At 53.5% G+C, this 25,831-nt stretch overlaps 8 protein-coding genes across 9 annotated transcripts; 2 read left to right on the plus strand and 6 right to left on the minus strand.

Moving 5' to 3' along the window:
- Positions 1–219: 219 nt before the first annotated feature.
- Positions 220–1,658, minus strand: CKM354_000281900 (uncharacterized protein; the record flags this gene model as incomplete). The annotated part of the gene is made up of 4 exons (XM_044797988.1): positions 220–304; positions 1,057–1,245; positions 1,296–1,373; positions 1,432–1,658. 4 exons carry the CDS (start codon positions 1,656–1,658, stop codon positions 220–222), a joined length of 579 nt encoding a protein of 192 aa, XP_044653923.1.
- A 3,005-nt stretch (positions 1,659–4,663) lies between these two features.
- On the minus strand, positions 4,664–7,002 carry CKM354_000282000 (uncharacterized protein; the record flags this gene model as incomplete). Its single annotated transcript, XM_044797989.1, has 2 exons — positions 4,664–6,880; positions 6,967–7,002. The coding sequence occupies 2 exons, from the start codon at positions 7,000–7,002 to the stop codon at positions 4,664–4,666; spliced, it is 2,253 nt and encodes a 750-aa protein (XP_044653924.1).
- A 381-nt stretch (positions 7,003–7,383) lies between these two features.
- Positions 7,384–9,102, minus strand: CKM354_000282100 (uncharacterized protein; the record flags this gene model as incomplete). The annotated part of the gene is made up of 1 exon (XM_044797990.1): positions 7,384–9,102. One exon carries the CDS (start codon positions 9,100–9,102, stop codon positions 7,384–7,386), a length of 1,719 nt encoding a protein of 572 aa, XP_044653925.1.
- Positions 9,103–9,757: 655 nt separating this feature from the next.
- Positions 9,758–11,496, minus strand: CKM354_000282200 (uncharacterized protein; the record flags this gene model as incomplete). The annotated part of the gene is made up of 2 exons (XM_044797991.1): positions 9,758–11,266; positions 11,326–11,496. 2 exons carry the CDS (start codon positions 11,494–11,496, stop codon positions 9,758–9,760), a joined length of 1,680 nt encoding a protein of 559 aa, XP_044653926.1.
- A 3,375-nt stretch (positions 11,497–14,871) lies between these two features.
- On the plus strand, positions 14,872–15,918 carry CKM354_000282300 (uncharacterized protein; the record flags this gene model as incomplete). The annotated part of the gene is made up of 1 exon (XM_044797992.1): positions 14,872–15,918. The coding sequence occupies one exon, from the start codon at positions 14,872–14,874 to the stop codon at positions 15,916–15,918; it is 1,047 nt and encodes a 348-aa protein (XP_044653927.1).
- Positions 15,919–17,480: 1,562 nt separating this feature from the next.
- Positions 17,481–18,807, minus strand: CKM354_000282400 (uncharacterized protein; the record flags this gene model as incomplete). The annotated part of the gene is made up of 4 exons (XM_044797993.1): positions 17,481–18,015; positions 18,072–18,409; positions 18,464–18,568; positions 18,625–18,807. The coding sequence occupies 4 exons, from the start codon at positions 18,805–18,807 to the stop codon at positions 17,481–17,483; spliced, it is 1,161 nt and encodes a 386-aa protein (XP_044653928.1).
- A 1,344-nt stretch (positions 18,808–20,151) lies between these two features.
- On the minus strand, positions 20,152–21,796 carry CKM354_000282500 (uncharacterized protein; the record flags this gene model as incomplete). Its single annotated transcript, XM_044797994.1, has 2 exons — positions 20,152–21,528; positions 21,587–21,796. The coding sequence occupies 2 exons, from the start codon at positions 21,794–21,796 to the stop codon at positions 20,152–20,154; spliced, it is 1,587 nt and encodes a 528-aa protein (XP_044653929.1).
- A 223-nt stretch (positions 21,797–22,019) lies between these two features.
- CKM354_000282600 lies at positions 22,020–25,788 on the plus strand (the record flags this gene model as incomplete). Of its 2 annotated transcripts, none has more annotated exons than XM_044797995.1 (3): positions 22,020–22,305; positions 22,356–22,571; positions 22,688–25,788. In XM_044797995.1, 3 exons carry the CDS (start codon positions 22,020–22,022, stop codon positions 25,786–25,788), a joined length of 3,603 nt encoding a protein of 1,200 aa, XP_044653930.1. The 2 variants fall into 2 exon arrangements, with proteins under 2 accessions (XP_044653930.1, XP_044653931.1); XM_044797996.1 differs by having other exon boundaries at positions 22,694–25,788.
- Positions 25,789–25,831: the final 43 nt, after the last annotated feature.

A 25,831-nucleotide genomic window follows, 5' to 3' on the forward strand; every position in this document is an offset into this window, starting at 1 on the left:
GTGCCGGAAGAATCAAAGGCATGACATGCGGCAGCGCATCCTTCAACACTAGACTGCGATGCCGGGTCACTGAAATATTGTTGATAATAATCTCTCCCTTGGGGATCCGTCATGGTCGACAGGTAGCCTTTTTGAGCACAGAGGCTGGGCTGTGGCGCCTGTGCGATTGCGAGCGTACAAGAAAGAGTGGTTGCCGTAGTCGTTGTAGATGTGGTAGTCCTAGTGGAGGTGGTAATTGAGATTGAGCTTGATGTTGTGTAAGTTGACGTGGTTGTCCTCGTTGTCGTCGTAGTTGGACTTGTGCCTGAGACGGCCGCACATCGGAAGCAAGCCATTTCGAATCCCGAAACGAATGCAGGCCCGCCGGTCGTAAAGTTGCTAACTTTTGTGTCAACGCGGTAGAGTTCGCAAGCTGGTTTTCGTGGCGCGCTCTGTAGGTAGAATGACTTGCAGCCTGCTCTGTTGTTACATGCGAGGGCACAGCCTTCCGGATTTGCAGTGGAAGCTGCGTCTACGAGCACACCCAGGGTGTATACATCGTTCAGGTCATTTGGATTGTAAGTATTCCTGACAGCCCCCAGCGCTTCTCCACAATTCGCTGGGCTCGGTGACGACCATGGGGCACGGCTGCAAGTCGAAGCCGCAGTAGGCGTGGTCGTTGTAGTCGTCGTAGTCGTCGTAGTCGTGGTCGAACTTGTGCCTGAGAGTGCTGCGCATCGGAAGCAATCCATTTCAGCACCCAGAAAGAAAAGCGGATTGCTAGTAGTAAAGGCACTAGTCGTCGTATCAACTTTGTACAATGTGCAGGCTGGTGTGTACGGCGCTCCTTGTAAATAGAACGACTTGCACCCTGCTCTGACATGACATGCGAGGGCACAACCTTCCAGACTGGCGGTAGATGCTGGATCTATAAGAACGTCGATTGCATACTGATCGCTCGAATTGCTTGGATTCCGAGCATTAGTGATATGCCCCAGTGCTTGACCGCAGTTCGCTGGGCTCGGTGATGATGAAGGGGCACGACTGCAAATCGATGCCACCGCAGGTGCTACAGACCCTGATGCTGACGATGGAGAGCCCGTCGGCACATCGCTCGCGCCTGGAACTTCGGGATTTTGGGCCGTGATCTCGGGAGTGTAGCCAGAACATGCTGAAACCACGCCAAACGTGTTGACGGTGACAAGCTCAGTGGCGATTCTTGTATCGGTCGTGGTCGAAGTCAAAGTCGTCATGGACGTTCGGACGCTTCAGTCTGTTAGAACACAAGCCTTTCTGAGGTTGATATCTCGACTCACGATGTTGCCGTGTTGGTCAGTACTGGAGCCGTGACTGTAGCAATCCTGGTTGTTGAGGTCACTGTATACACAATTGTCCTGTGAGGCGTGTCAGCATATAGATTTTCACTCCAAATGCACCGGTAGAGATCCATACTGTCTGACAGTGGCAGTCGTTCGGATCGTACTGATCGTGGTGCCATATCCAAGCGAGCCGCAGAAAGCACGTGCGGATGATTGCAAGGCAGTGTTGCTGCAGCTTCTAGTGTGCGTAATCGAACATGATGTTGACTGCGAGGGACTGAGCTGACGTGCCTGAAGCTCCGCAAGAGGATTGGCAACTGCCAGTCCCACGAGAGGCGCGAGAGCCCCAAAGAGACGCATCTTGAACGGGCGAGGAAAGAAGTGCAAGCTGCACTTCCAGCAGAGACGGTCGCATTATCAAACGAGCGGCGTTGGGGACAGAGAAAGCGCCTCCAGCCAAGCAAGCCCACAGGATGTGGTCAGCCCTTTAGTGCACAATATCTTGTGAAAGATATGGCTGTACTAGATCGAGGCTTGCAGCTTTACGTGCGGAGGCAGAATTGCTGCGCATGATACTCCCAGGCGTCGAAGCGCGAAGCCGCATGGCTCAATTCTCTGCCAATTGTTGACCGACGAAAAGCTCCAGACGCCGTCGCCTCTGCAAAATGCGTCGGCTGTGTGTTCCTGTTGTCATCGTGAATAGCGGTGTCTTCGCCAGTCAAAATTTGGCGCTAGCATATTGGTAGGTGGTGTGAACCACCACACTTGGCAAGCGATCGTCCAGTTTCTAGAAAGGGCAATTGGAGCCTTTGGAACTTCCACGGCCACAGTCCTGATGCGGTAATGGCATGTGTGAGACCTTGGCAAGAAGTTTCTACGATCGACTCACTTTCATCTCGTTGGCTCATCGCGCAGTCCGGACGCCAGAAGCGGTAGGCTTGCACGCTTCAGTCCGCTTGATCATGCAGGAAAGCAGCTTGGGGGACGGACGTATTGTTCTCGTGTGGACCACGTGGCGCGGGAGTGCTGTGAGGCTGCGTGAACCATACTGCGAATGTCTTAGTCGTGCTTATACGATGTCTGGTGCGCAACTTTAGCTCCAGCGGGCGCAGTCGTGCACTTTAATTACGCGAACTTCGGGCGCACTTTGGCGCTCAGCTACGTCTGATAACCGAATTGGGGAGAGGACGGTGGAGCATTCGCAACACGTTGCCAGAGGCCCCTCGTCGTCCCAGAATGTCGCTGTCCATGGCGGCCTCTAGTGGAGTTGGCAGGCACCATAGGCACCGTGAGGCTTCCTTCAAGTTTTCTCCGCCGACACTCGCAGGCACTTATTCGAAGCAGCTGGCCCGTTGCGCCATCGGCAAAAATTGCTCGCTCAACGACTTCGAGTTGATGGCCTGATGTACAAGAGATGAGGCGTCCACGTGGCAAACGATGGCACAGATCTAGACCCTGCGCCCAGTATTTTCGGCTGCACTGTCCTTTGGTACAATGCGGCACTGCACAATGGGGAGCTGTGGTCCCAGCTGTGTCCGCACGCGAAGATGAGAGGAGGATAAATCGACGATTCTCTAGTTGCGATGTTGTCAGGAAGGACGTGATCTGCAAAGTGGAAGCGTCCACCTGCAGCCCAGTGTTGGGGATCGCTTAGTAAGCGGAACAAAGTCGACCTCACCCTGAAGTGCTCTGTCCCCAAGTCATCTCTTGCACTGTGAAAGAGATACAACTTCTTGCTAGGACTATTGATTGGCACTGGAAGAACCACCATCCTAATTGAAACAGTCATTGCGAGAGCTGCATCAACGCAGGGACAGATGATGAATTGCGGTTCTTGTCTGCTGGCGGAGCAAGCTTCAAAGCCATGCTGGACGCTGAAAGATTCGACTGGATGACATCCCTAATGAATACCATTAGACGGGTCTGTGCTACACTTCGAGTTTGGCGGGAGACGTCGTTGGAAAGAGTCGTCGTCAAACGTCGAAGTGCGCCTACTTACCATGGACATGTGATAGACTTACCAGCGGCCTGTCTCTACCTCTGCAACAGTCTATATCGAAACCCCAAGTACCACGTCAGGGTGTAGGTGGTACTGGACTATACATCTGGCTACTGAATACAATTAAGCATCACCGCATTGGGAACTCCCCCTTCTTATTGCCGCATCTCGTATTCATCGTAATTATGCTCAGGCTCTCGAGATGGCCAGCGGAAAGGACATCTTCGGCCAACTAAACAAGCAAGCACGCAGGCAAGCAGTGATTCGAACACAAGTCTAGACCAGGAGTTGCAAACTGTGACGCGGGCGATCTCCGTTCTCCGAAACCCAGGGCGAACACCCACATGCTGCGAACTGTAACGCGAACCATTTGCATTCCCCGCAACTCAAGGAACGAACACACAAAACATCGTCCACGTTCTAGACCACAAGGAACTAGATAACGATCTTGAAAGCAAATCCGATCTCGAGACGAATCCCACCCACGATGACGAAAGAAGACAGATACAGATCTTGCATGAACGGTCCAGAACCCTACATCCAAAAGCGCCAAGAAACCAAAGAGTCATCGAAATATGACAAGGCGAGAGATAAACTCCTGCATCGCATCCTTCGGAGATCCTCTGCTATGATGCCGGTATTCCGGTAAGCAAGTACGTACCCGTCCTGTATAAGATCCGCAACCCGCTTATCGCGTACCTGTATCACATCTTCCCCAAACACGTTCGACAGAATCCCAGCAGAGAGTACCTTCTTCATCAGCCACAAGCGTGGGGGCGCGGAAGTCCTTCCAAGTTTAGACCCCTGGACTCGACAAGGATATGCCTGACATCAGGAACTCCAAAAATCGACTTCTGTATACGAGTGAAGGATTCCCTGAATAGAAGACACGTTGTCAGATCTGGTTTTGGAGATATCCCCGAACGTGTTTGCAGAGATAGATAAGGGTAAGGCATTGTGAAGAAGCCGATTCTTCCTTTGCGTCCGGTAACGGAGCTCGGGGCTCGTGAATGTTCTCATTGGCATTGTCGAGGGACATTGAGCTGCTCAGTAGCAGCGGAAAGAAGAGAAGCATAGTCGGAGAAGATATTATGGGATTGGGCAGCGACATCTTGGAGCTCGCGCGTAGATTGAAAGATCCCATCAAGCTCTTGCACACCAACACTCAATGTGGCATTGGACTAGTCACCCAAATATACCATCATGGAAACTCATCCTTGGATCAGAGTCTACCAATACCTCACTAGTTGTCACATCACATATCCAGACAGTAACAATGCAAAATGCAAATGCAACCAACACCGAGCGATTCAAGGTTCCATGCCATCCCTCATATCCCAATCCCCGATCATTCAACATGCGAAAATCACCTCAACTCCACAGCGCCCCATCCAGTCCCTCTGCCCTTCAACCTCAAGCACTGATACGGCGTACTCGTGGGATCGAAGTACAGTCCTTCCACAACCCCATCAGCTCGTCTTAAACTGACATAATAGAACCCACTAATCGTCAAGCCATGACCCCGATCTTGATCTCCCTGCCGTTCGCTCTCTGAGCAAGTGTCCCCTTTGCCGTGCACAAAGCAGCGTTCCTTCCATCGCATGAAAATGTAGTCTCTGCCAACATCTGACATGCGGTCTTTACTCAGTAACACCCGAGCAGTTTCTTCGTCGCTGGGATATTCATTGAAAGGCGGCAGCTTACGCCAATTGCTGGCATCGGTCTTTTCATTTGCACTTGGGAAGGCGATAGAGTCGGAGAGGTGGGTGTAGTGAGTTGAGTTGTTCGGGTCTGTAAGTGGTGAGTTTCGTCGATGAGGGTCTTTGGTGGTATTGGGTGTTAGAAAGCTGTGTGTGTCGAGATCGATGACGTGTCCTTCGAGATATGTTGTGATGGGTGCGTTCTTCTTGCCTGCTTTGGGACGGTCGGCTGAATTGGTGATACTGAGGCTGTGGGGATGTTGCGGCACATCATACGCTTCCATGGTGCCTTGGAGCGTCATGCGATCCGTATCTATGGAGTGGATGATGACACGAACAGGCCAGTGGTCGTGAGCAGCATCAGCGATTTTGCTGCTGCTCAATAGCACGGCCGATGGTTGGCTCGAGCCACTCAAAGCGGCAAGGCTTTGGAAAGGCGCAATGGGATGTTCGACCCAGCGCGTGGAACCTGGGGGATGATCAAAACCAGTAGCTGCACCTTGAGTCCGGAAGTTGGGGTTGATCTGCTCAACAGCTCTAGAGGAAGCACCTGCTCGAGTAGCGAGGAGAGCAGCATTTCCATTAGTGGCATGCTGATGTCCTTCGAATATTGTGCCAGGTTGCAGCCACGAAGATCCAGCAACAGGTTCAATTTCTGAGAGGTCCATCACGAAGTCGTCATGCTTATCTGCAAAGAACTCCTTCGTTGCCAAGCCATGATCGATCGCTGCTGAGAGAGCTTGTTCGTAGCTATAACAGAACCGCAGCTGGTCCAAATATCGCAGCGCATTCTCCAAAAATTGCGCGTTGCTCGAAGATGTCGCGCTCGTGGGCACAGGGGGTGTGGATATTCGAGGCAGTCGTGGTGGCGCATTCTCACCATATCTGCGTTGCATGGCTTCTGCCCGTTCTTGCATTGTTCGTGAGCGAAGCTCGTTCGCTGAAGGAGGAAGCGGCCAAGAATCTCGATCAGACGTTCCACTGCGATGTTGCTCGCCGGATGTGCGATTACTGGCCGCGGCGGGAGCAGGATTGAACCACCCAGCAGCTCGCGCCCTCTCCTCTTCTTCGCTCATTTCAGTTCCTCGTCGTTCCATAGCATATCGTAAAATTCTTTCCGTCGCGCTCGGAGAGCTCTCCTGTCTCGCACGTTGCAGAACTGCTCTACTTCTGAGACTTCTCCGTTGACGATCCCCACCAGCAGCCGCATCGAGCAGATCTGTGCTCGAGGGCGCATGAGAATCGCGATTGCGCTCCCTCGTGCGACTCTCACTCTGGCTTATCAGCCGCGCAGCGTCCGAAGACGAGTTTGCGCTTGACGGCTGCCGTCGTAATTCCGCTAGAATCTGGTCCAGCTCGTTCTCGTCCTGGCTGGCAGCATTCGTCGTTGTCTCGTGAGACGGTGCCCAATCGTACTGATCGTTCCTACCGGGAGAAGGCGTGCGATTACTGTATGCTGCGGCAGAAGAGGTGCTATTTGTTGTCGGGTCGTGGATTTGATTGAGTCGAGCCAGCACTCTTTGCAACCTCAACCGGCGCGACAAGTCCTCACTATCACTTCTGTTTTGCGCCTCCAAGTGCCGTGCCTGTGCCAACCTATTTGCTATCCGTGGATCGCGACTCAGATCATTGTGCGACTGGCCCCGTCGATGTGTAGAGCCTCTGCTGGCTGTGGTCTCCTCTGCGCGGTCGAGCGACTCCAGCGAGTCTCGCAAGAAGCTCACATTTGCCTCGTCGGCATCCTCCGCTGCCGATGTATGCAAGGTCGATGCCAGATCCGGGACGGGCGACGAAAAGTAAGAGAGCGGGGTGAGCGGACGGTGGGCGGGCTCGAGTGGTGGAGGCGGTGTTGATCCAGCGCTGTCCCCGCTGACTGGACTCCGCTACAAGCGCCGATGGTCAGCGACGGCTTTGTAACAGCTGGCATCGGATGGAATCATGCAGGAGGCACTGTGCTGGCAGCTCTTACCGGATTCGAGCCGTTCGGCGTGTTGGAGGGAGGCATGTCTTCCCTTGCGCGCCTGTCTACTGCATTTTGTGGCGTCTGATATCACACCGCTGGCGGGTCGCGCTCGGAAGGCGACGTGCGGTCTCAGCAGAGCCTCGGTGGTCAAGCTATGGCGAAGGATGTCTACGAGGCAGGCTGTGTGCTGTTGGCGTGAGACAAAGTGCCTCCCTCAGGCTGTAACCGTCGAGCAGCGCCAAGGATGTCGTCAACCGGCCGACCAGCTTCCCTTGTGATTGACAGTCGCATGAGCGGCGCTTGGCCCTAACTGATCATCACAACACCATGGCACGCGATGTTGAAGCATGACGACAGCTTCACAGTGACATTAAATACAATACTCAGGATCGTCGTATCATTCGTGAATGGTATGTACAATCATCACGACCTCAGCAATCGAACCAGCCGACTGTGCCCTCTGGTCTTCGCCATTTCAGCCGGCGTTCCCTCCACTCCATCCCAGCTGGCACTTCCCGGCCTCCTCTCCGCGCCTCTGCTTAAAAGCATCTTCGCAGCTGCAACATGTCCTCGATTCGCAGCCAGATGTAATGGCGTTGCTCCCTCATTTGCTTTGGAGTCAATATTCGCGCCGTGATCCAGCAGCACACTGAGGACATCCGCGTGACCTTTATGCGCCGCCCAGTGCACAGCTGTGAGGCCATAGCTCTGAACACTTTTGATATCTGCCCCGGCCCGAAGCAGCACTTTCACACTCGCAACAGATCCCGCAGCGGCAGCATAGTGTAAAGGCGTGTTTTCGGAGTCATCCAAACGGTCTACCTGGGCTCCTCGGTCCAGCAGAAGCTCGCACATCGCGTTCTGCCCCGTCACTGCAGCCTGATGAAGTGGCAGCAGTCCTCCGCCTGAAGCAGACCGCAAGCTTACGCGCGCACCATGCTTCAGTAGAAGCCTTGCAGCATCGATTTGGCTTGCGCTGATCGCACACCAAAGCGCACTGTACCCGTCGCGGCCCGATAGGAAGTCGACTTCATCGCTATGTGTGAGGAGCAAAGAAAGGGCCTCGACATTGCCCGCCCAGGCTGCCAGGTGCAAAGCTGTGTCGCCTTTAGCATCCTCGGTGCTTAGCTCGGCTCCATTCTTGAGCAGGACCGCTAGGCTTTGAACATGGTTCAGATGCGCTGCGATATGTAGTGGTGTTCTTCGTAGGTCTCCGAAAGTGGCTGAAGGATCTGCGCCTAAGGATAGTAGCTCAAATAATGTTTCGAAGTCGTTCGTATTGACAGCATTGAATAAGGCGTCTGCGTCGACAGGCTCGGCAGTGTGAGCTGGGGACTGACTCTCTTCTTTGAGATCGGCCTTCTGATCTGCGACGATCGAGCTAGATCCACGTGGTGGACTATACTGTGGCGGAGGGTCAACGAAGCAATTGTAGTCCACGGCGGGAGTAATGCCAGTGTGCTCGTCAAAAGCAGGCGAGGGTAATAGGCTAGGCGTACTGCAACCAGATTGGAGATGCTCCTCTAGATTATTCTCTGGCGGCGGTGTGGGTGGCACAGTCTCTGATTGCTTCACCAAGAACTCCAATACACCTCGCTGTGCCTTCAGCTGCTGCGATGTCTGCTGTGCGTCTGAGCTGAAATATGTACCCTCTCGGAGCGCAGTGCTAGCAGAGACTAGGCTGGTCTCAATCGAGCTTGTTGCAGCGTCAAAGCAGGCCGCCAGTCCAGCGGTGTCCGTGATTCTATCCGGTCTTGCCAAAACGTCTTGCTGCAATCGGCATAACAAGCTTATGAGGAGCGACAACTCGCTCAAAAGCTCCGTAGCACCCAGTGTCGCGCCTTCTTGACTCACACTCCCAGCCATCGACACAAGAGCCGCAAGCCTCCCATACCTATCCCCATCCCCAGCCGTTGACCGCTCGTTCACAACATACAAACTATCCACAGCTCTTCTCCTCCGACTCTTCGGCCTTTCCGGCGTCGCGTCTCTCGCGCTCTCATTCCGACCCTCCACATACGTCCTGTTCTGCCGTATGACTGTCGAGATCGCGACAATAGAGAATACAGTACACGCGATCGTGAAGCAGAGCGTCGTCGGAGTGAAGAACGTCGTCGATCCCGATGGGCTGGCGGCGGCCATTGCTGAGGACTGGAACTAGTGCTGGAGCGTGCTGACCACGCGCGTCCACGTGCGGAATTGACCAGCAACGCCGTCTGTAATGCGTCGTTGGGCGGAAGCCTGGTTCATCGTTCGCGGAAGAAGGCGCGTTGGAGACGTGTTTGCAGGAAGGAAGGCGGACTGTTTGTATACATATCGTTGACCGGGTCACGGGCCGTCTCAATTCGGCAAACGAGCTGAATCGCGGTCTCAGACATTTACCGAAGTGTCTAGCTGCGGACAGCAGAATGGAAATTGGGAAATACGCTCACTTTGTGATCTCCCTCGCCAAACAGGTTCTGCAACTGCCTCGATTTTCGAGACAGAGCCCCTTAGCTACGCTGCACAAGACGGAGCTACGAGGATCGAAAGGCCCTTGAGTTCCAAGGATAGAGAAGCACGGAGGTTCAATCCTGATTTCTGTTTGTTTTCCGGCAGTAGAGTGTATGGTATGAATAATAAGAGCCGCTTATAAATTGTGAGTCGCATCTCTGCATATTGTTCATACAGTGTATCGAAGCTAGTACATAAAGAAATGTTGGTGGTGCTCATCCAGTGGCAGGTACAAGTGGGTGGTATCATCGCGTCAAAACATAATCAGTCGCTCGCTCATTCAAAACATAATCGTAATCATTAATCAGCCATGGCCCATTCCGTTTAGGAAGCGGAACGCCCCACCAACTGAATCCTTCGTTCCGTTGCTCAGGATAGATGGCGCAGGCTTTTTGGAGGAGATGGATGCGCCCGACGATCCAGGCCTAGTGCGTGAGAAAGCTGGACGGATCAAAGATGACTTTCTCTTCGGGATGAAATTCGAGGGCGAAAAGGATTTTAATCCCTTTGGAAGAGATTTAATGCTTCCTTCTCGCGATAGAGACATACTCGAGAGGCTTTCCGCGATCCCAGGCGCCAACGGCCAGCTATTACCGCTCGTAGGGTCGTGCATTGGCGGATGCAAACTTTTCGATGGTTGCTCGTGCGCAGGAGTGCTATCCACCTCTCTGGACAAAGGCGAACGGCTTGACGCTCGGGATCGAGGCGCCGATGTTGGAACGCGTCCATGTGCTAAATAAGAGCCAACGCCACTGCGATATCGGTATGGCGACGGCGAGGAGGAGCGTGTCGACATAGTATCCCAAGGCAATAGATCTGCAGACTGAATGCTGGCTGGTCTAGAGTACAGTGAGCTGGACGCTGAGCCAGGTGCAATCTGCTGACTAGCAAGCTTTGAAGGAATATTGAGCGGCTGAGGCCTGGGACCAGCGCGGAGAAAACTGGCGAGCTCGCCCACATCCTCATGCTCAGCTTCGGCACTGCGGGGATCCATCTGGTTCTGGCGAGGTAGATCGGAAATATACTCGGCGAGTTCCTGGATGGAGTCGCCTTGCACGCGAGCGTCTCGCGGAGACAACGCCCTCCTGTTTCGTCTCGGCGGGATACCTGTCGGCTTGGAGGGACTCGGGGGTCTTCGTTGTGTTGACAATCTGCGTGTCAAACCGCCGATTATTTGGACAGTGCTCGGCTTTTTGAAAGGCAATGGCGGCGCATCGTCTTCAGCGACGACCATGGAACCGTCCTCTTGGGTGTGCCAGGTGAGACCGTCAGGACCATATTCCATGGTCTTCTCCACGCCAGACAGAGGAGTTTGAGGCGGTGTAGCGGTGCCTTCCGATAAAGCTGGCATGTGGGCGCTGTCAGCCGAGCTGCTTCGTTTGGACGCAGGAGTGAGAGGATCTGCAACTCGTGCTGGTGCCCGGAAAATGCACTCGGCCGGCAGAGATGTCAATGCACCTGGGTGGCCGGCCATGGCATGGTTGCATGTCCAGAGGTTATCTTGGATTTGTGAGACTGTCAAGGTGAATTCGAGTCCGAAGCGATGGTAGTCCTCGACTGGATTCTTCATGGCAGAGAGCGCGACCGTGAAGCAATCCTGACATTTCTCCAGCTCGTCCAGCTGGTACTCAATATGTCCCGTTACAAAGAGCGTCAAGGCCAGCAGCTCATCGACGGGCATCGCATCTTCGAGCACATGTGATGCTGTGGAGTAGTCTCCCAGCTTGGCGAAGACGATCGCGGCGTTGATGAGGCATGATGTACTGTAGAGTTCATGCTCGATTGTGCGCGAAAGGTATAGGAAGCTTTCTGCCTGCAAAATAGTCAGTACTACTGTTTTTAACATGAACGATGGCATCAGATAGCACCTACGGCGTCTTGCCATTCGCAACCTTGAAACAGCGTCACAGCATGCTCCCACACATCGATGAGGTCGTCAGACAGCGCTTCAGTCGGTGTGATGCGCGCTCTGAGGTCGGTCTTTAGGTGAGACAAGCGTCGGTTGTTTCGGGTCGGTACCACTGGGACAGTGTTGTCGGCCATAGTGGCGGGCCAAACTGTCGCGCGAAACTCCAGAAGTTGTTGTAAGTGGCTCCTCGATTGTTTAAAAGAGTCCAGAAGTTCGCGAGAAATTGCCTCGTGGCAGGTCGGTACGACCGATGTGGCTTCGCTTCATTCACAGTCTAGAGCGGTTCTTTCCAGCCACGGCTTGAGCAAGTCACGCCTCGCCAGCACGCACCACCTTTCAGCGCTCACCACTTTTTACTTGAGTCGCAACGATGAGTTTTTCGAAGTCAGGAAGCCCGGACGTTTGCACTACGTCGACTCGGTCGAAGAAGGTCATAAGTATCGCCTTCGCGGGCAGATGATCGTCGTAGTGGGTGAGGACGATCGTTGTATGCAGGGTGCCACTGACGAATGCTTGTAGGTACTTCTGGAGTAACAGGGTCTCTTGTCGTGGATAGCAGAATATCAGGACCTCTGCGAGCAGCGCATCGTAATGAAGCTCTGTTGTAGAGCGGACTCGCAGCATGCGTTCCTCGGACAAATATTTGTTCACGCACGACGGGACTTCTATTCCGTATATATTGACCTGCTGCCCGCTTCTCTCGAGGATCAGTCTCTCCAGAAGGCCGGTGCCGGCTCCGCACTGCGAAGGTGATCAGTAACTCCATTCGGCTAGCCGGTGGCTTCTGTATACAAAAAATTGAGGGGAAGATGGCCGAGGTCGACGGCACGAAGCTTGTGACTAGGAACAACCCGAAGCGACCATTCAGCTGTCGATCTGTGCAGCCATGAACGAACTTCTACGTGGACAAGCCGAGATACAATTCGATCACTCGTGCAATAGACACGCATGTTCGGCTGTCAGCTTTGCTGCAGAAGTCCGTGATCACGCCATGCGAATGGAGGCGAGCTCGTTTGTGTGTAGCGAACGAGCTCGCGGCTATTCGGCTCGGACCCCAGAATGGCTCTTGCAGTCTGGCCAGCCAGCTGCGCCAGCAAAGGTAAAAGAACACTCACGTGAGACTCACGGAGAGGACTTGGGCTGGACTCTTGGGCAGATGCCTTATCAAGATGTCCAGCACCTTGGTTGACAGCGAACAACAGCAGTCCGGATGTTGCGAAGGACGCTCGGTGAGCTTGTCCATGATGGCTTGAACCTCCATGCTGCCGTTGAGCGCAGTTGTGAGTCACAGAGAACTCATGCAGTGGTGGATCGATTTAATGCACGCGTGAAACACCTTTCGACCTCACGAAGCAGGCCGTTCTCCCACCTGCCTTAAGTGTCAGAGATGCATGCAAACGAGTGAGACCAAACAGGTTGGTTCTTCCGCGCGCCGCGTTGCATGTGTTACGCATGGGAGACATGGACGTGTTTCGAATGGTGAGCTGTGTTGAATGGTTGTTGGAGGTGGTGGAGTGTGTGTTGTGAACTCGGGAGGACATGGCTGCATCTGCTCACCGGGACGTTGCTGGATGTTTTCCGTCCAGACTGCGCGCAAACGTGACTTGTGCTCGTGACTTGCGAAGCGAAAGCGCTCTGCAGTTTTTGGTTGTTGCAACGAGAGCGAACGAGCGCCGCTGTGCTGCTGGCCACGACTCAGGACCGTTGGGCTTGGCAGTCACGGTTCCGCTGCACTCTCCAGCTCTCGTCGCGCTGCACGTCGCTGGCTGGCTCGCAGCATCGTCATGTTCCACCACGAACCGCCCCACGCAAACTGGCTTGCGGATGATTGACTCCTGTGCTACAGCCTTCTTGCACACCTTGGACAGAGTCCCGATACGCGCCTGCTTCAAGCGCGTGACGCGGCCACAGACGCGAACGCGCTCGACCTCCACGCATCGCTCGTCACTCCGATTTCGTCGTCACCTGCTCAGGGCAGCTTGACGGCTAAGAACGGCATGGAGCAGAACGTTTCGAGCGAGCGAGGTCCGCCTGGTCACGCGACGCCCGGCGTGCTGCGCATTCTATTTTTTCCAGATGCGTCGGCAGTGAGATGCATGACGTTCAAGGAAAGCCCTTCCAGCGGTGAGAAGCTGCCCAGGATGCACATCACGGGCTGACCGACGCCTCACACGACCTGCCCAACACCGCCACAGATCGTGGCGAGCTAGAACCATGGCTGCAGATGCATCATGCACCTGGAAGCGTGCATGCAGAAACCGGATTCCAAGGAAAGACTCCGTCGCGCGCATGTTGGTAATTATCGCAATTTCATGCTATAGGCGCTGACGAGGCGGGCAGATTGCCAGACTCGCGGATCGTGGGAATAGGCGCTCGTGCTACTCTACACATCGTCTTCTGCTCCCCTGCTCCCGATCATCTACGTTGGAGGCTGCAAAGCTTGTGTGATGGAAAAGGCGACTCCCGCTGCTGATTGGCCCGGGCGATGCCTGCCTATTTTGTAGCTCGGACTTGCCGATTGTTCACATCCAATACCTTCGCTCTGACATCGACTCACATGCACGTTGCCTCCAGGTCCAACAGCATGCCACCCGTACGGCATGGAAGAGCATCCGCCTTAGCTTCTCCGTTCTCCTGAAACACCTGGGCGGCCATCGGTGGAAGCCACACTTCCTGGCAGCCTTCGAGAACGACAGAGCGTGGGCGTCGCGACAGCTTGACTGGCCACCGCGCCCTGGCCATGACCACTCCCCAGACCGCGACGTGATGACAGCTGCGATCGCAATATTGTTGCTCACTACCACGGACCTTGTAGCGTCTCATACCGTGCATGAGACTGCAGCGGCATCGGAGCGCAGGCCTTGAACACCAGGCCGACAGCCTGATACTGGACGAGGTATGAGCAGAACTCAAACTATGCCGGGGCTATTACTCAAAATGTAAAGTCCCGAGTGAAGCGCCTTTGCAACGTTACAGACAGCATAGGGTCGGAAGGTGATCCCAATAGCGACAAGCAACACAAGGTACAGTGTCGCAATCTCTGATGCGTGTGCAGCCTCAGCCATGCGCGCTCTACCGTGGTCTCGCAGGAACGCGACGAGGAAAAGCAATCGAAAGTACAAGTGCGGGCTAAGCATGCAGGTCGCGAGCTACTTTATGCACGTTGCTGGATGGTGTCTGCAGCTGGCCACGAAAAAGAGGCTGTGAAGCTAGTGCCGTTCAGGTCTGACTACTAAAACCAGATCACCCCGCGCATCTCTGCCCTTCTCACCACCTCGCTCTCCGCCCGCCCATTGGCTCATAGCCTTCCTCCCTTCTACATTCATTCTTCTAACCCAGGGCGAGCAGCCTAATTCTTCCATCGTTGCTACCCCCAGGCATATTACGTCGTTCCGATTTATACCAGTCATCTTGCTGTCGTCCGCCTCATACATATATCGCTCATCGCATCCACATACTGTCTGGAACAGGAAAGGAATTCAATCACACATCAGTCAACAACATCAATCATGCCTGTGCAATTACTGCCCGCCTCAGCGGCAGCCTTCGCGCCCCGATCTGGACCCGAAATCGTGCTGAACACAAAGGTGGAGCCTTGGTTAACACAAACGTTGAAGCGCATCAACCGAATTAAGCGACCACTCAACAGTGTGCCACAACACTTTCGATGTCTGACAGAGACCCTCGGTGGATCTTCTGCTATCTGGACCCTGGCCTCACTCATGCTGCCAAAGGCGCCCGATACTGAATTGCGCAAAGACGACAACCCACTTGTGGAAGCACTCTTCAATTTCCAGCTTGTACACATCGAGGCCTATGTGGTGCACGTCGACATGGTCTCCCAACACGAAGTCGCATTCAAGCTGACGCCCGAGACGATCGAATCCTTGGTGGAGTATCACAAGGACATCTACTCGGTCGACTCATCAGCGAGCACGTGGAGCTGGCCCGAGAAGGAAGCGCAAATCAAGAAGATGCAAGAAGAGTTCGTGCAAGCCGCGAATAAGTTCGTCTTCCGCACTGGGGTTCGCGCACTGGAAGGCATGGAAGAGGATGGCGCCGGCGAGCTGCTCGACGGCCGCTCCGCCGAAGTGAAGAATCAGATCATGAACATGTTCGCTCCACTTTTGCCTCCTCCACCGCGGATAGTCGATGTCATCCACCCAGCACCGGTCATGCCAAATGCACCTGTCGCTGGTGGCTGGTGGGCACCTCAACAATTGCAGCTCCAAACACATCCAACACCTGTGGATTCGTGGAAGGTGCTGCCATCGACCCCGTCGCCTACTGCCACAACATGCAGCGACAACCAGTCGAACGTGTTCTGGCAGGACATGTCTATGAGCAACGTCCAGCTGCCATCGCCGACGCCATCGTTCAGTCAGCCGTACACATCTGCGCCATCGCAGTACTACAGCTCACCGCAGCCAATTGCACCAATTCCAGTGTCGAGCTCATTTCCTCTACACTGTGGATCAGATATTGGCTACGGCTATGGCGACTTTGGCATGAGCCACGGAGGCTTCATGCACACTCAATATGCTACCGCCGTGTGAGCTGCTCCAAGGCGACCCTTTTGCGCAATCCGCTCTCGCGGCTGTCGTTGAACGACCGAACCCCGTCGGTGTCCTGGCCAGGCCCGACGACCTTTTTCCACATCCTGGATCCTGTCACTACTCCAGAAGCCTGATGCGCACAGCGCTTCTCGATACGCGACCCACGATTATTAGTATTGACGCGATGCAAACGATACCCGATGTTGACCATCACAAAAACACATCAACATCACTCAACTCCACATTTTCTGGACGGCGTACTAGCAAGCGACTTGGTTTATTGATTTGGATCTTGACACCTTAGCAAGCGAGCGACTCTGTTTTTCTCTCTTTTTCCATTTTGCGATGACGAGCGATGGGAATACTCGATGCATATTTTCTCGAGAGGCCATGCACTTGCGAACAACAAAGACAGGATTTCACAGACCTCGCGGTCGATACAGAGAGAAGCAAAAGAGAAAGACGTTTTATGGGTGGAATGATTGCATGTTTTAGGGATGGATTGTGCATGTTTTTGGGACCTATGGGATTGGGAGGACCACCGTCACTATATTTTCTACTTCTGCGACGCCCGTACATGCCTGACGACATCTGGAATGCCGAACTATGGACCTTCGATTCTTTCTAATGCCTTTTGCGGATACTGGATTGCAGCCTGGAAACCCATCGCACACTCCGGTCTTGAACAACATGTCAGACAGCGGATGCGGTGTGGTGTTGAGGGTTGCTTTTCGTTGTTCGCACAACGAGGAGACCTCGTTCCGATACTGGTTATGGAACAATCTGGCCTTCAAACGTTGCAACAGGCTCTTTTCTTTTCATGAGCGACCGAGCATTCGATATGTCTCGGCCTCGACTAATATGACTTCCGGATTCCACAACAACATACCAAAGACTTCTTCGAATACCTGAGATACATCGACGACCCGAGATCCCTGGAGTGCGATTGAATTCGTTTACTCGACCAGCGCATTGCCATAGAGCTGCGCTGAGACTCCGAAGCTTGTTTCCGAAAGCTAGCCTTGAGGAGGTAGACCTGCTTCGAGTGGTTGTCTTTTTTGGTGTTCTCTTGGGCGAAGAATGTTCTTTCTACGTTGGAGATGGGTCGCCTTGATTGGTTATGACCTGGATTGTGGGATCTTTCATGGAATTGTCAGAACCATAGTGATCATCCTACTATGTCTCGCTGCACCCTGGGTATACTGGCTATACTCTCTGGGGTTTCGCAGTGTAGAAGTCTCTGCTTTGCAGAGATGAGTGGATGCTGGACCGATTTTGGAAAAAAGTGGAGGATTCTGCGGCTTGATGTCGTGAGGACAGTCTCCTGATACTACTTTTCGTAGCACATTTTTCTATATTCACGTTTCTGTGAAGTGAATCTTCTTGTGCCACTTTCTTCTCCTTGGTCTTTTGCTTCTCACTTCTTATGTCACCAGATGGTGCACTGGAGATCCGCCACTCGCCTGGGTCGTGAAATCGTAATTGTGGATTAGGTAATCGTGGTACTTGCTGTGTACAGGAACCTCTTCCGTCTGCTTCTGGGTCTGCTTCCTCCCTCTCTCTCATATCTGCAAAAGCGCACGTTCTGCTGCACGCGGTCGATCATCAAACTGCACTTCGACAGTCTGTTGCACCATAATCTTATCGGTCGCATTCGTCACGCAGTTCTGCAGACCCTCGACATCCTGATGCGTCACCCACGCCGTCGTACCGCCATCCGCACGGAAGAGCAAGTCTGCATCGGTCATGCTGTCGCGCATTTGCATCGTGCTTCGAGCGCTACTGGCACTGCTCTTCGTTGTTGAGGATTTGCTCATCAGACTGCTGATGAGGAATGCGCTGGGACGATGTGACCTTGCGTTTGGACCGGCTTGAGCGGCGGTGTCGCGGAGCCAGTCTTTGGTGAAGGCTTTGAGGAAGAGATGCATACACGGTATTGTGGCGGCCATGAGGGAGTAGTACATTTCCACGGTACTGTAGAGTGTGGGCTCGACGTAGTCCCAGGTGAAGTCCAGTGCGTCCATTGTTTGGTCATTTGGATCGCCTGAGAGCATCTTGACGACTACGAGGACGCGGAAGATGGTTAAGATACTTGCACTGTGATTCGATGATCAGTAAGTTGCCGTATTTGCTGAATTGAAGGAAATACGTACGGAATGCGAAATGCAAAGCCTCCGACGATCGTGAGCTTCGCAGCAAGCCGCAGTTTGAGAGGCCAGACCAAGAATATTGGTAGAGCGAAGAGTACGAATTCGAGAATGATGCTGTATGCGCCGACGAAGATCCAGCCTGCTCTCCTCAATCCTAGATTCTCCGGCGAGACCGCTGTGCTGGTTATGGCAATGAGTCCCCATATCACGATGAACACCGTGGTGATCCAAGCTGCATGGATGTGGCGCTTGAATGTCGACAATCGCAGAATGAGTAATGACACGGCGAGTTTCGAGCAACAGAGAGCCGTCACTGAAAGAATGTCGCTGGCTTTGATCGTCTACACTGACATCAGCGGACGGCAACAAGATCTCAGCTCGTGCTCGCAACTTACAGCTCTCAGTGGTCCAATCATCTCCCATTCCAGATGGTACATATGCATTCCAAGACCGCACTGTACTGCTCGAAATATTGTCCCACTTTCCGCAGTAGCGATCAACTGTTCCGAACGTCAGTACGGAGCCGACTTCGTCGAGAGTGGTACTTGAGCATTACAGTTCCCAGCATGACAGCAATATCATCCCAACCCATTCGACTCCCCCAAGGCCATCGAATCTTTAGTCGCAGCCCCAGGAAGATCCATGCAGCAACCATCATGAGCGCCGCCGTGATATTGATCTGATGCCCTCGGTTGCCATGAGGGAGATCGGCCATGTCGCCTTCTGTTGCGTCCGACATGGTGACAAGTATACGCGACAGAAGCGTCGCACAAGATCGCTTTCTCTTATCTCAACTGGTCCAGATCCGGTATAAGATCACTCCAGATGTATGACGGTGATGGAAAGGCTGGACTTTCGGCCTCCTTTCCCAAAACGGCTTTCTTCTCAGTTGCAAACGAAAGTCGACGGCGCAAACATCCCCTCGAAAAGGAGAGAGAAACCCGGCAAAAGAGAGAGTGAGAGTAGTAGCCAGAAGTAATAGTCGTCGTCAGTAGTGATAGTATAATAGTCACAAACCACCACAAGCTGCCGGCCGTGCCAACAACCCAAGCCCCCAGCCAAACCCCAGCGAAAAGGGAGACAAGAAACAACCCTTTCTCTCCGTGTGGCCCTCAGAAAGAGAGACCAAAAGACCGAAAAGAAAGCACGCATCAAGTTCGAAATCCCCAGACGAATCTCACGCGGAAAGTGGATCAGAATCTCGAACATTACCTATGATGGCGACCGGAATCGCAGAGCGCAACGTGGTTTAAGTCTGAGACAATGTGGTCTCCTTTGATTGCGCCATACTTCATCCGGTCTCGGTGATTCGGCGGATAACTCGCGTGAGGCCTGGACAGACCGACAGGGCTGGCGTGAACTGATGATCGTCAGGACTGTGCGCACCTTTTGTCTCTGAGATATATTTGAAGGATGCGATCGCGTTTGTGAGTGATTAGGGTTTCTGTCTTTTGCTTCGTTCTGAATTGGGGTGATGTGTTGCTGTGATGGCTGGCTCTTGGGGTTTGTGATGGAATCATTAGTAGTGGCTTAAGCGACGGCAGATTGCTGGCTAGGTTCATGAAGCAAGTCACTCGGTTTGCTCGGAGTCCGGCGCTTTCACCCATCACAACAATGCGGCTTGGTACTTCAGTACTTGAAATCATGCGACAACGCTGAAGTGCTCGTCTTCCAGTTGATGGAGGAAAGGCGATGCTGGCATAAGGTGAAGAGCGCGATCGAATTCATTTAGAGTAGTCTATTCAGAAGATGGCGATCTAAATTGCATTGCGGGCAGGATTGGCCGCATCCGTTGCGGTATTGTGGACATCGGCGTCGGTCATTTGGTCTCTCGGACTGGGCATCGCCACTGCACTTGGCCCGCGGTGTCAGGGAGAATGGTGGTGGGGGTATAGACTTGGCCCGTCTTCGTGGCGTGCGCCATGCAAATGGCCACAGGAGGCTGTCGTCATGCACGCCAGCAAGTGCACTTGGTGACTCCATCGCAAACATATGGGGAATCCAATGGGCCCGTAGCAGAACTTGGCCCAAAAGGGTAGACGCATGATAGCTGAGATGGCCGCTAACGTAGTTGCGTTGGACGCTAAAGCTTAGCAGCAGATGTTTCAGCTTCGTCTTCGAGCACCTCGATGAGTCCTCCAACCAAATGGAGGCTTCCCGTAGCTAGAACATCAGTCTTTTCACTGTTCGCGAGTTCACGTGCTTTATGCACAGCTTCTTCAATGGTGCTGACAACATGCACTTGGGCCTGTGGATCAATCGTGTCCCAGCTCTTTGCCAATTCATTTTGAACGCGCAGACTGCTCACGTCGTCCTTGTTTGTGTTAATCGATACCAGATCAGCCTTGTAACCAGCATTCCTGTACGTTGTGTTCGGACAGAAGATAGCGTGCTTGAATGGGTGATTGTCCTTGACTGCTGTAGCCAGTGTTTCATGCAGGTGTTGGGCGAGAGAGGACGCATCTCGCGTCTGCTGATTGAACAGAAGTATGCGATGGACATCAGTTGCGGATGTATTGGTAGTCTTGGCCGCGAACCACCGACCAGCAACATCAATGCTCTCTAGGGTATGGCCGCCGTCGATGTACCACGTTACGTTTGGCTTAGTGGTATCGGGACGCAAGTCGCAGCGACCACCAAGTCTTGTCTCTTCCAGGCCTTTGATGAATTCCGCTGGCAGTTGGGCATTCGAGTCGTAAGGATTTGGAAGTCCACTGAACCCGAGCCGTGCAAGATGCAGTGCTGAAACAGCAATGGCGAGCGAAGCGTTCAGCTTTTGGAAGTGGCCTTGCAGACCAAGTTCGATTGAATCGATCGCAGCGTGCACTGGCACGACATATAGCTCTGTCTTACGCTCTTTGGCTCGTTCGCGCAGGACTTTTAGGGCGCTCGCGGGCTGTTCGACGGTAAAGGCAGGTACATCCTCTTTGAAAATGCCCGCCTTGTGCCATGCAATGTCCTCGATCGTGTTGCCGAGCAACGCTTCGTGGTCGATACCTAGACTCGTGATCCCAGTGACTGCGGGCTTGACAAACAGATTTGTCGTGTCGTACTCGCCGCCGATACCGCATTCAATGACTGCTGTGCCTACCTGTTGCTGTATGTAGCAATGAAACGCCATGAGCGTCAAGTAGTGAAAGTATACAGGTTTACCGTCCATGCTCCTTGCATCCTGATCTGTTGCGTCTGACTTTGTAGCTTCAAGCCTATCCCACAACTCCCAGAAACATTCTGCGAACAGCTCTTCCGAAATTGGTTGATTGTCGATCTTGATGCGCTCCCGCACAAATCGCAAGTGCGGAGAGGTATACAGTCCTACCGTCGAAGGCACACGCTCAGCATATATGCTCTTCTTGGACGGAAGATACTGGGCCAAGATGGAGGATATGAAGGACGAGGTGGAGCCTTTGCCTTTGGTACCAGCGATGTGGACGGGATTGAGAGTGTCGAGGTCGGTGGGCTACATCGGTGGTCAGAAGAACGATTGCACGTCCTACCTTCAGCTCCATTCAGCGCACCTCATATCCGATGCGCCGCAGCCACGAGAGCATGTCTGGAATGGCCCGCTTGTTCCCTCCAGGCCCGGCCTTCCTGATGGCCTCGACAATGGCAAAGTTGCTCTGCAGGCCATTGAGTGCCGCGACGGCCGACTTGTAGTCGCGACTCGTACTGTGCTGTCTCTTCTGCATGGAGAGTACGCGCCGCACGCATGGCCGGCATGCCGCCATGATGATGGTGTGGTGTGGGAGCAGCGGATGCCCCAACCATCAGTGCAGTGGAAAGCTTCCCCTTCTCGCCCCGGTCGTGACTGCCAAGAAACGCGGGCGGCCACTTTAGCTACGCGCATCGACGCGTCAACTCGACTTCAACTCATCGCCTCCCACCCATTGAACATTATCCACCTGTTTGACGCGCTCTCACACGCGACCTGGTGTACAGTCGTAATCGACAATGGCGCGTCAAAGCGACATGTCGACGCCACGAGCTCCTCCTTCTCTGAAGAAGAGCACTAGCACTGCTTCCAGTACGGGGAAGGGCAAGCAGCAGAGCATCGCCGGCTTCTTTCAGAAACGTCCTGCACCAACTCCGTCAGCTAGCACTCCAGCAAAGCGCCCAGCAGAAACCCCGGTACCCAAATCTGTAGTGGCATCAAGCACAATTGGTCCAGGATCCTCGCCTCGAACAGCCCCCGGAGCATCCCAAAGCTCAGCTATCGATGGACGCGACAAGGAGAATGGTGTGTCCAGCTTCAAATGACTCGTGGAATATTGACTGACGGACTGATAGAAACACCAGGCACCAATTTCTCCAGCCCTTCGCGCAAGGCAAAGAAGCAAGTGAATTACGCTGAATCTGATGATGAGGACGATGAGCCGTTCCGACCACTGTCTGGCAACGGACGTGCTGCAAAACGTCGAAGAATCAGTGTCAAGGATGACGAATCTGATGATGAGTTTGGCCTCGATAACGCGACGCAAGCTGCAATGGTTGAGAGCGACGACGGTATGTCCATTTCATATTCCTCGTGAGACTCACTTACCAGACGCGTGTAGCTTTCTCATTCTCTCAGGAAATGCTATCTACGCGCTCGGTTCCAAGAAATCAAGCTAATCCCTCAGCAACAGACATGGATGATTTTGTGGTCGACGATGACCTCGAGGATGAGGCGAAGCCAACGAAGGCGAAGAAGAAGGCGCCTGCCAAGTGGTCTGAGAAGTCCACATCAGGGAATTCCTCGAGGAAACCATCACCACCGCCTTTGACCCTTGAAGAGAGTGAGGAAATCCCGACCACATCAACTGCGACTCAATGGACGTACGACCCAGACGCTCCACCGTCAACCGAGCCTCGCAAGCTGCCACCCAAGAAGAAATCTACGTCAGACGCTACCAAGAAGCAGAAGGCACATGTCACAGATCCATCGGAACGCTATACGTGGCTCGCGGGAATTCATGATGCGGATAGGAACCCACCTGATCATCCGGACTACGACCCTCGCACTATATACATTCCACCAATGGCCTGGAACAAGTTTTCTGCATTCGAAAAGCAGTATTGGGAGATCAAGCAGAAGTTCTGGGACACCATTGTGTTCTTCAAGAAAGGCAAATTCTACGAGCTCTACGAGAACGACGCTACCGTTGGACATCAGCTGTTCGATCTCAAGCTCACAGATAGAGTGAACATGCGAATGGTCGGCGTTCCGGAAGCCAGCTTGGATCACTGGGCCAATCAATTCGTTGCCAAAGGCTTCAAGATTGCCCGAGTCGACCAGATGGAGAGCAAGCTTGGCAAAGACATGCGTGAGCGGGACGAGAAGAAAGGCAACAAGAAAGAAGACAAGATCATCCGCAGAGAGCTTGCCTCTGTACTTACGGCCGGCACATTGGTCGAGGGCAGCATGTTGACTGATGATCTTGCTACTTACTGTGCTGCGATCAAGGAATCGGAAGTGGACGGGAAGCCGAGTTTCGGCATTGCTTTTGTCGACACTGCTACTGCACAGTTTCAGCTCGCCGAGTGGATCGATGATCTCGACATGACCAAGTTCGAAACATTCGTTGCACAGATACGTCCGGGTGAGCTTTTGCTGGAGAAGAGCTGCATTTCCGCAAAAGCACTCAGAATCTTGAAGAACAACACTTCGCCGACCACCATTTGGAACTACTTGAAGCCAGATAAGGAGTTCCTGACAGCCGACAAGACACGCATGAAGATCAACGGCGAAGCATATTTCGAGAAGCCCGATGATGACGAAGGTGCCCACGATTGGCCAAAAGTGCTCAACGAAGCCAAGAGCAAAGATCTCGTGTTCTCTGCGCTCGGTGCATTGACATGGTATCTCAGTCTCCTCAAGATTGAGCGTGATCTCCTCACATGCGGCAACTTCTCTTGGTACGACCCGATCAGAAAGGCGTCGAGCTTGGTTCTCGATGGTCAAAGTCTAATCAACCTGGAAATATTTGCCAATACTTTCGATGGCAGTACTGATGGCACATTGTTTACCATGCTGAATCGGTGTATCACGCCTTTCGGCAAGCGAATGCTGCGTCAATGGGTTTGCCATCCCCTGGCGGATGCAAGAAAGATCAATCAGCGTCTCGACGCTGTCGATGCACTCAATGCCGATGGAACAGTTATGGATCAGTTCACATCTTCGCTGTCCAAGCTTCCTGACCTCGAGCGACTTATCTCTCGTGTACATGCAGGAAGGTGCAGACCTCAAGATTTTGTCAAGGTTCTCGAAGGATACGAGCAGATCGAGTACACCATGTCGCTGCTCAAGAGATTCGGCGAGGGCGAAGGACTACTGGGCCAGCTCATTTCGGCAATGCCGGACCTTGCTGGAGCTCTCAAGCACTGGGCCGATGCTTTCGATCGCAAGAAAGCACGAGATGACAGCGTGTTCATTCCGCAACCAGGTGTGGAAGAAGATTACGACGAGAGTCAAGAACGCATTGACAACGTCATAATCCAGTTGAACCAGCTCCTCAAGAAGGCACGAAAAGATCTTGACTCGCAGGCTATCAAGTTCACCGACAACGGCAAAGAAATCTATCAGCTAGAGGTTCCGATCAAGGTCAAAGGCGCAATTCCAAAGAACTGGAAGCAAATGTCTGCCACCAAGCAATGCAAGAGATGGTACTCACCTGAGCTCGAAAGCCTCGTCCAGGATCTGAAGGAGGCACAAGAGATGCATGGCCAAGTCGAGAGATCTCTAGCCTCACGATACTTTGCTCGCTTCGATGAAGATTATGCCATCTGGCTGGCAGCCACAAAGATCATCGCTCAGCTCGACTGTCTGATCTCACTCGCCAAGGCTTCGGGTTCCCTAGGCTCGCCGTCCTGCAGGCCAGAGTTTGTGGAAGACGACAATGCTCGTAGTGTGCTCGAGTTTCAAACTCTACGCCACCCATGCATCGAGACAACTACAAACTTCATTCCAAACGACATCGCTCTCGGCGGCGACCAAGCCTCGATCACACTCCTGACCGGAGCCAACGCAGCAGGAAAATCTACTGTCCTCCGCATGACCTGCGTGGCAGTCATTCTCGCTCAGATCGGCTGCTACGTGCCTTGCGAGTCTGCACGTCTGACCCCAGTCGACCGCATCATGTCTCGTCTTGGAGCACACGACAACATCTTCGCCGGCCAGAGCACCTTCATGGTTGAACTCAGCGAAACCAAAAAGATCCTCTCCGAGGCCACGCCTCGCTCTCTCGTCATTCTCGACGAACTCGGTCGTGGCACAAGCAGCTACGATGGTGTCGCTGTTGCTCAAGCTGTCCTCCATCACGTCGCCACCCACGTTGGCTCCCTCGGCTACTTCGCTACGCATTACCATTCTCTTGCCGCGGAGTTCAGCCAGCATCCCGAAGTCGAAGCCAAGCGCATGGCAGTCAAGGTCGACGATGACATCCGGGATGTTACGTTCTTGTACCAGCTCGAGAATGGCGTGGCTGAGGGAAGTTATGGAATGCATTGTGCCGCCATGTGTGGAATTCCAACGAAGGTCATCGACCGTGCGGAAGAGGCAGCACAAAATTGGGAGCATACTGGGCGGATCAAGGAGAGTCTGGAGAAGGCTCAGGGTAGTGACTGGATGCCTTTGGGTTTGTTGAGTGATGTCAGCTGGATGCTAAGGGATCGGGATGAAGAACACGAGGGCATCACGGAGAGGAGCCTGGAGGTGCTGAGGAAGGCTATCGCGGCATTGTGAGAAGAGATAGACATGTGACAAACTTGCCAGGGAGTGTCACTCG

This window comes from Cercospora kikuchii, assembly GCF_019650295.1.
Source record: "Cercospora kikuchii DNA, contig_00002, whole genome shotgun sequence".
NCBI lineage: Eukaryota > Fungi > Ascomycota > Dothideomycetes > Mycosphaerellales > Mycosphaerellaceae > Cercospora > Cercospora kikuchii.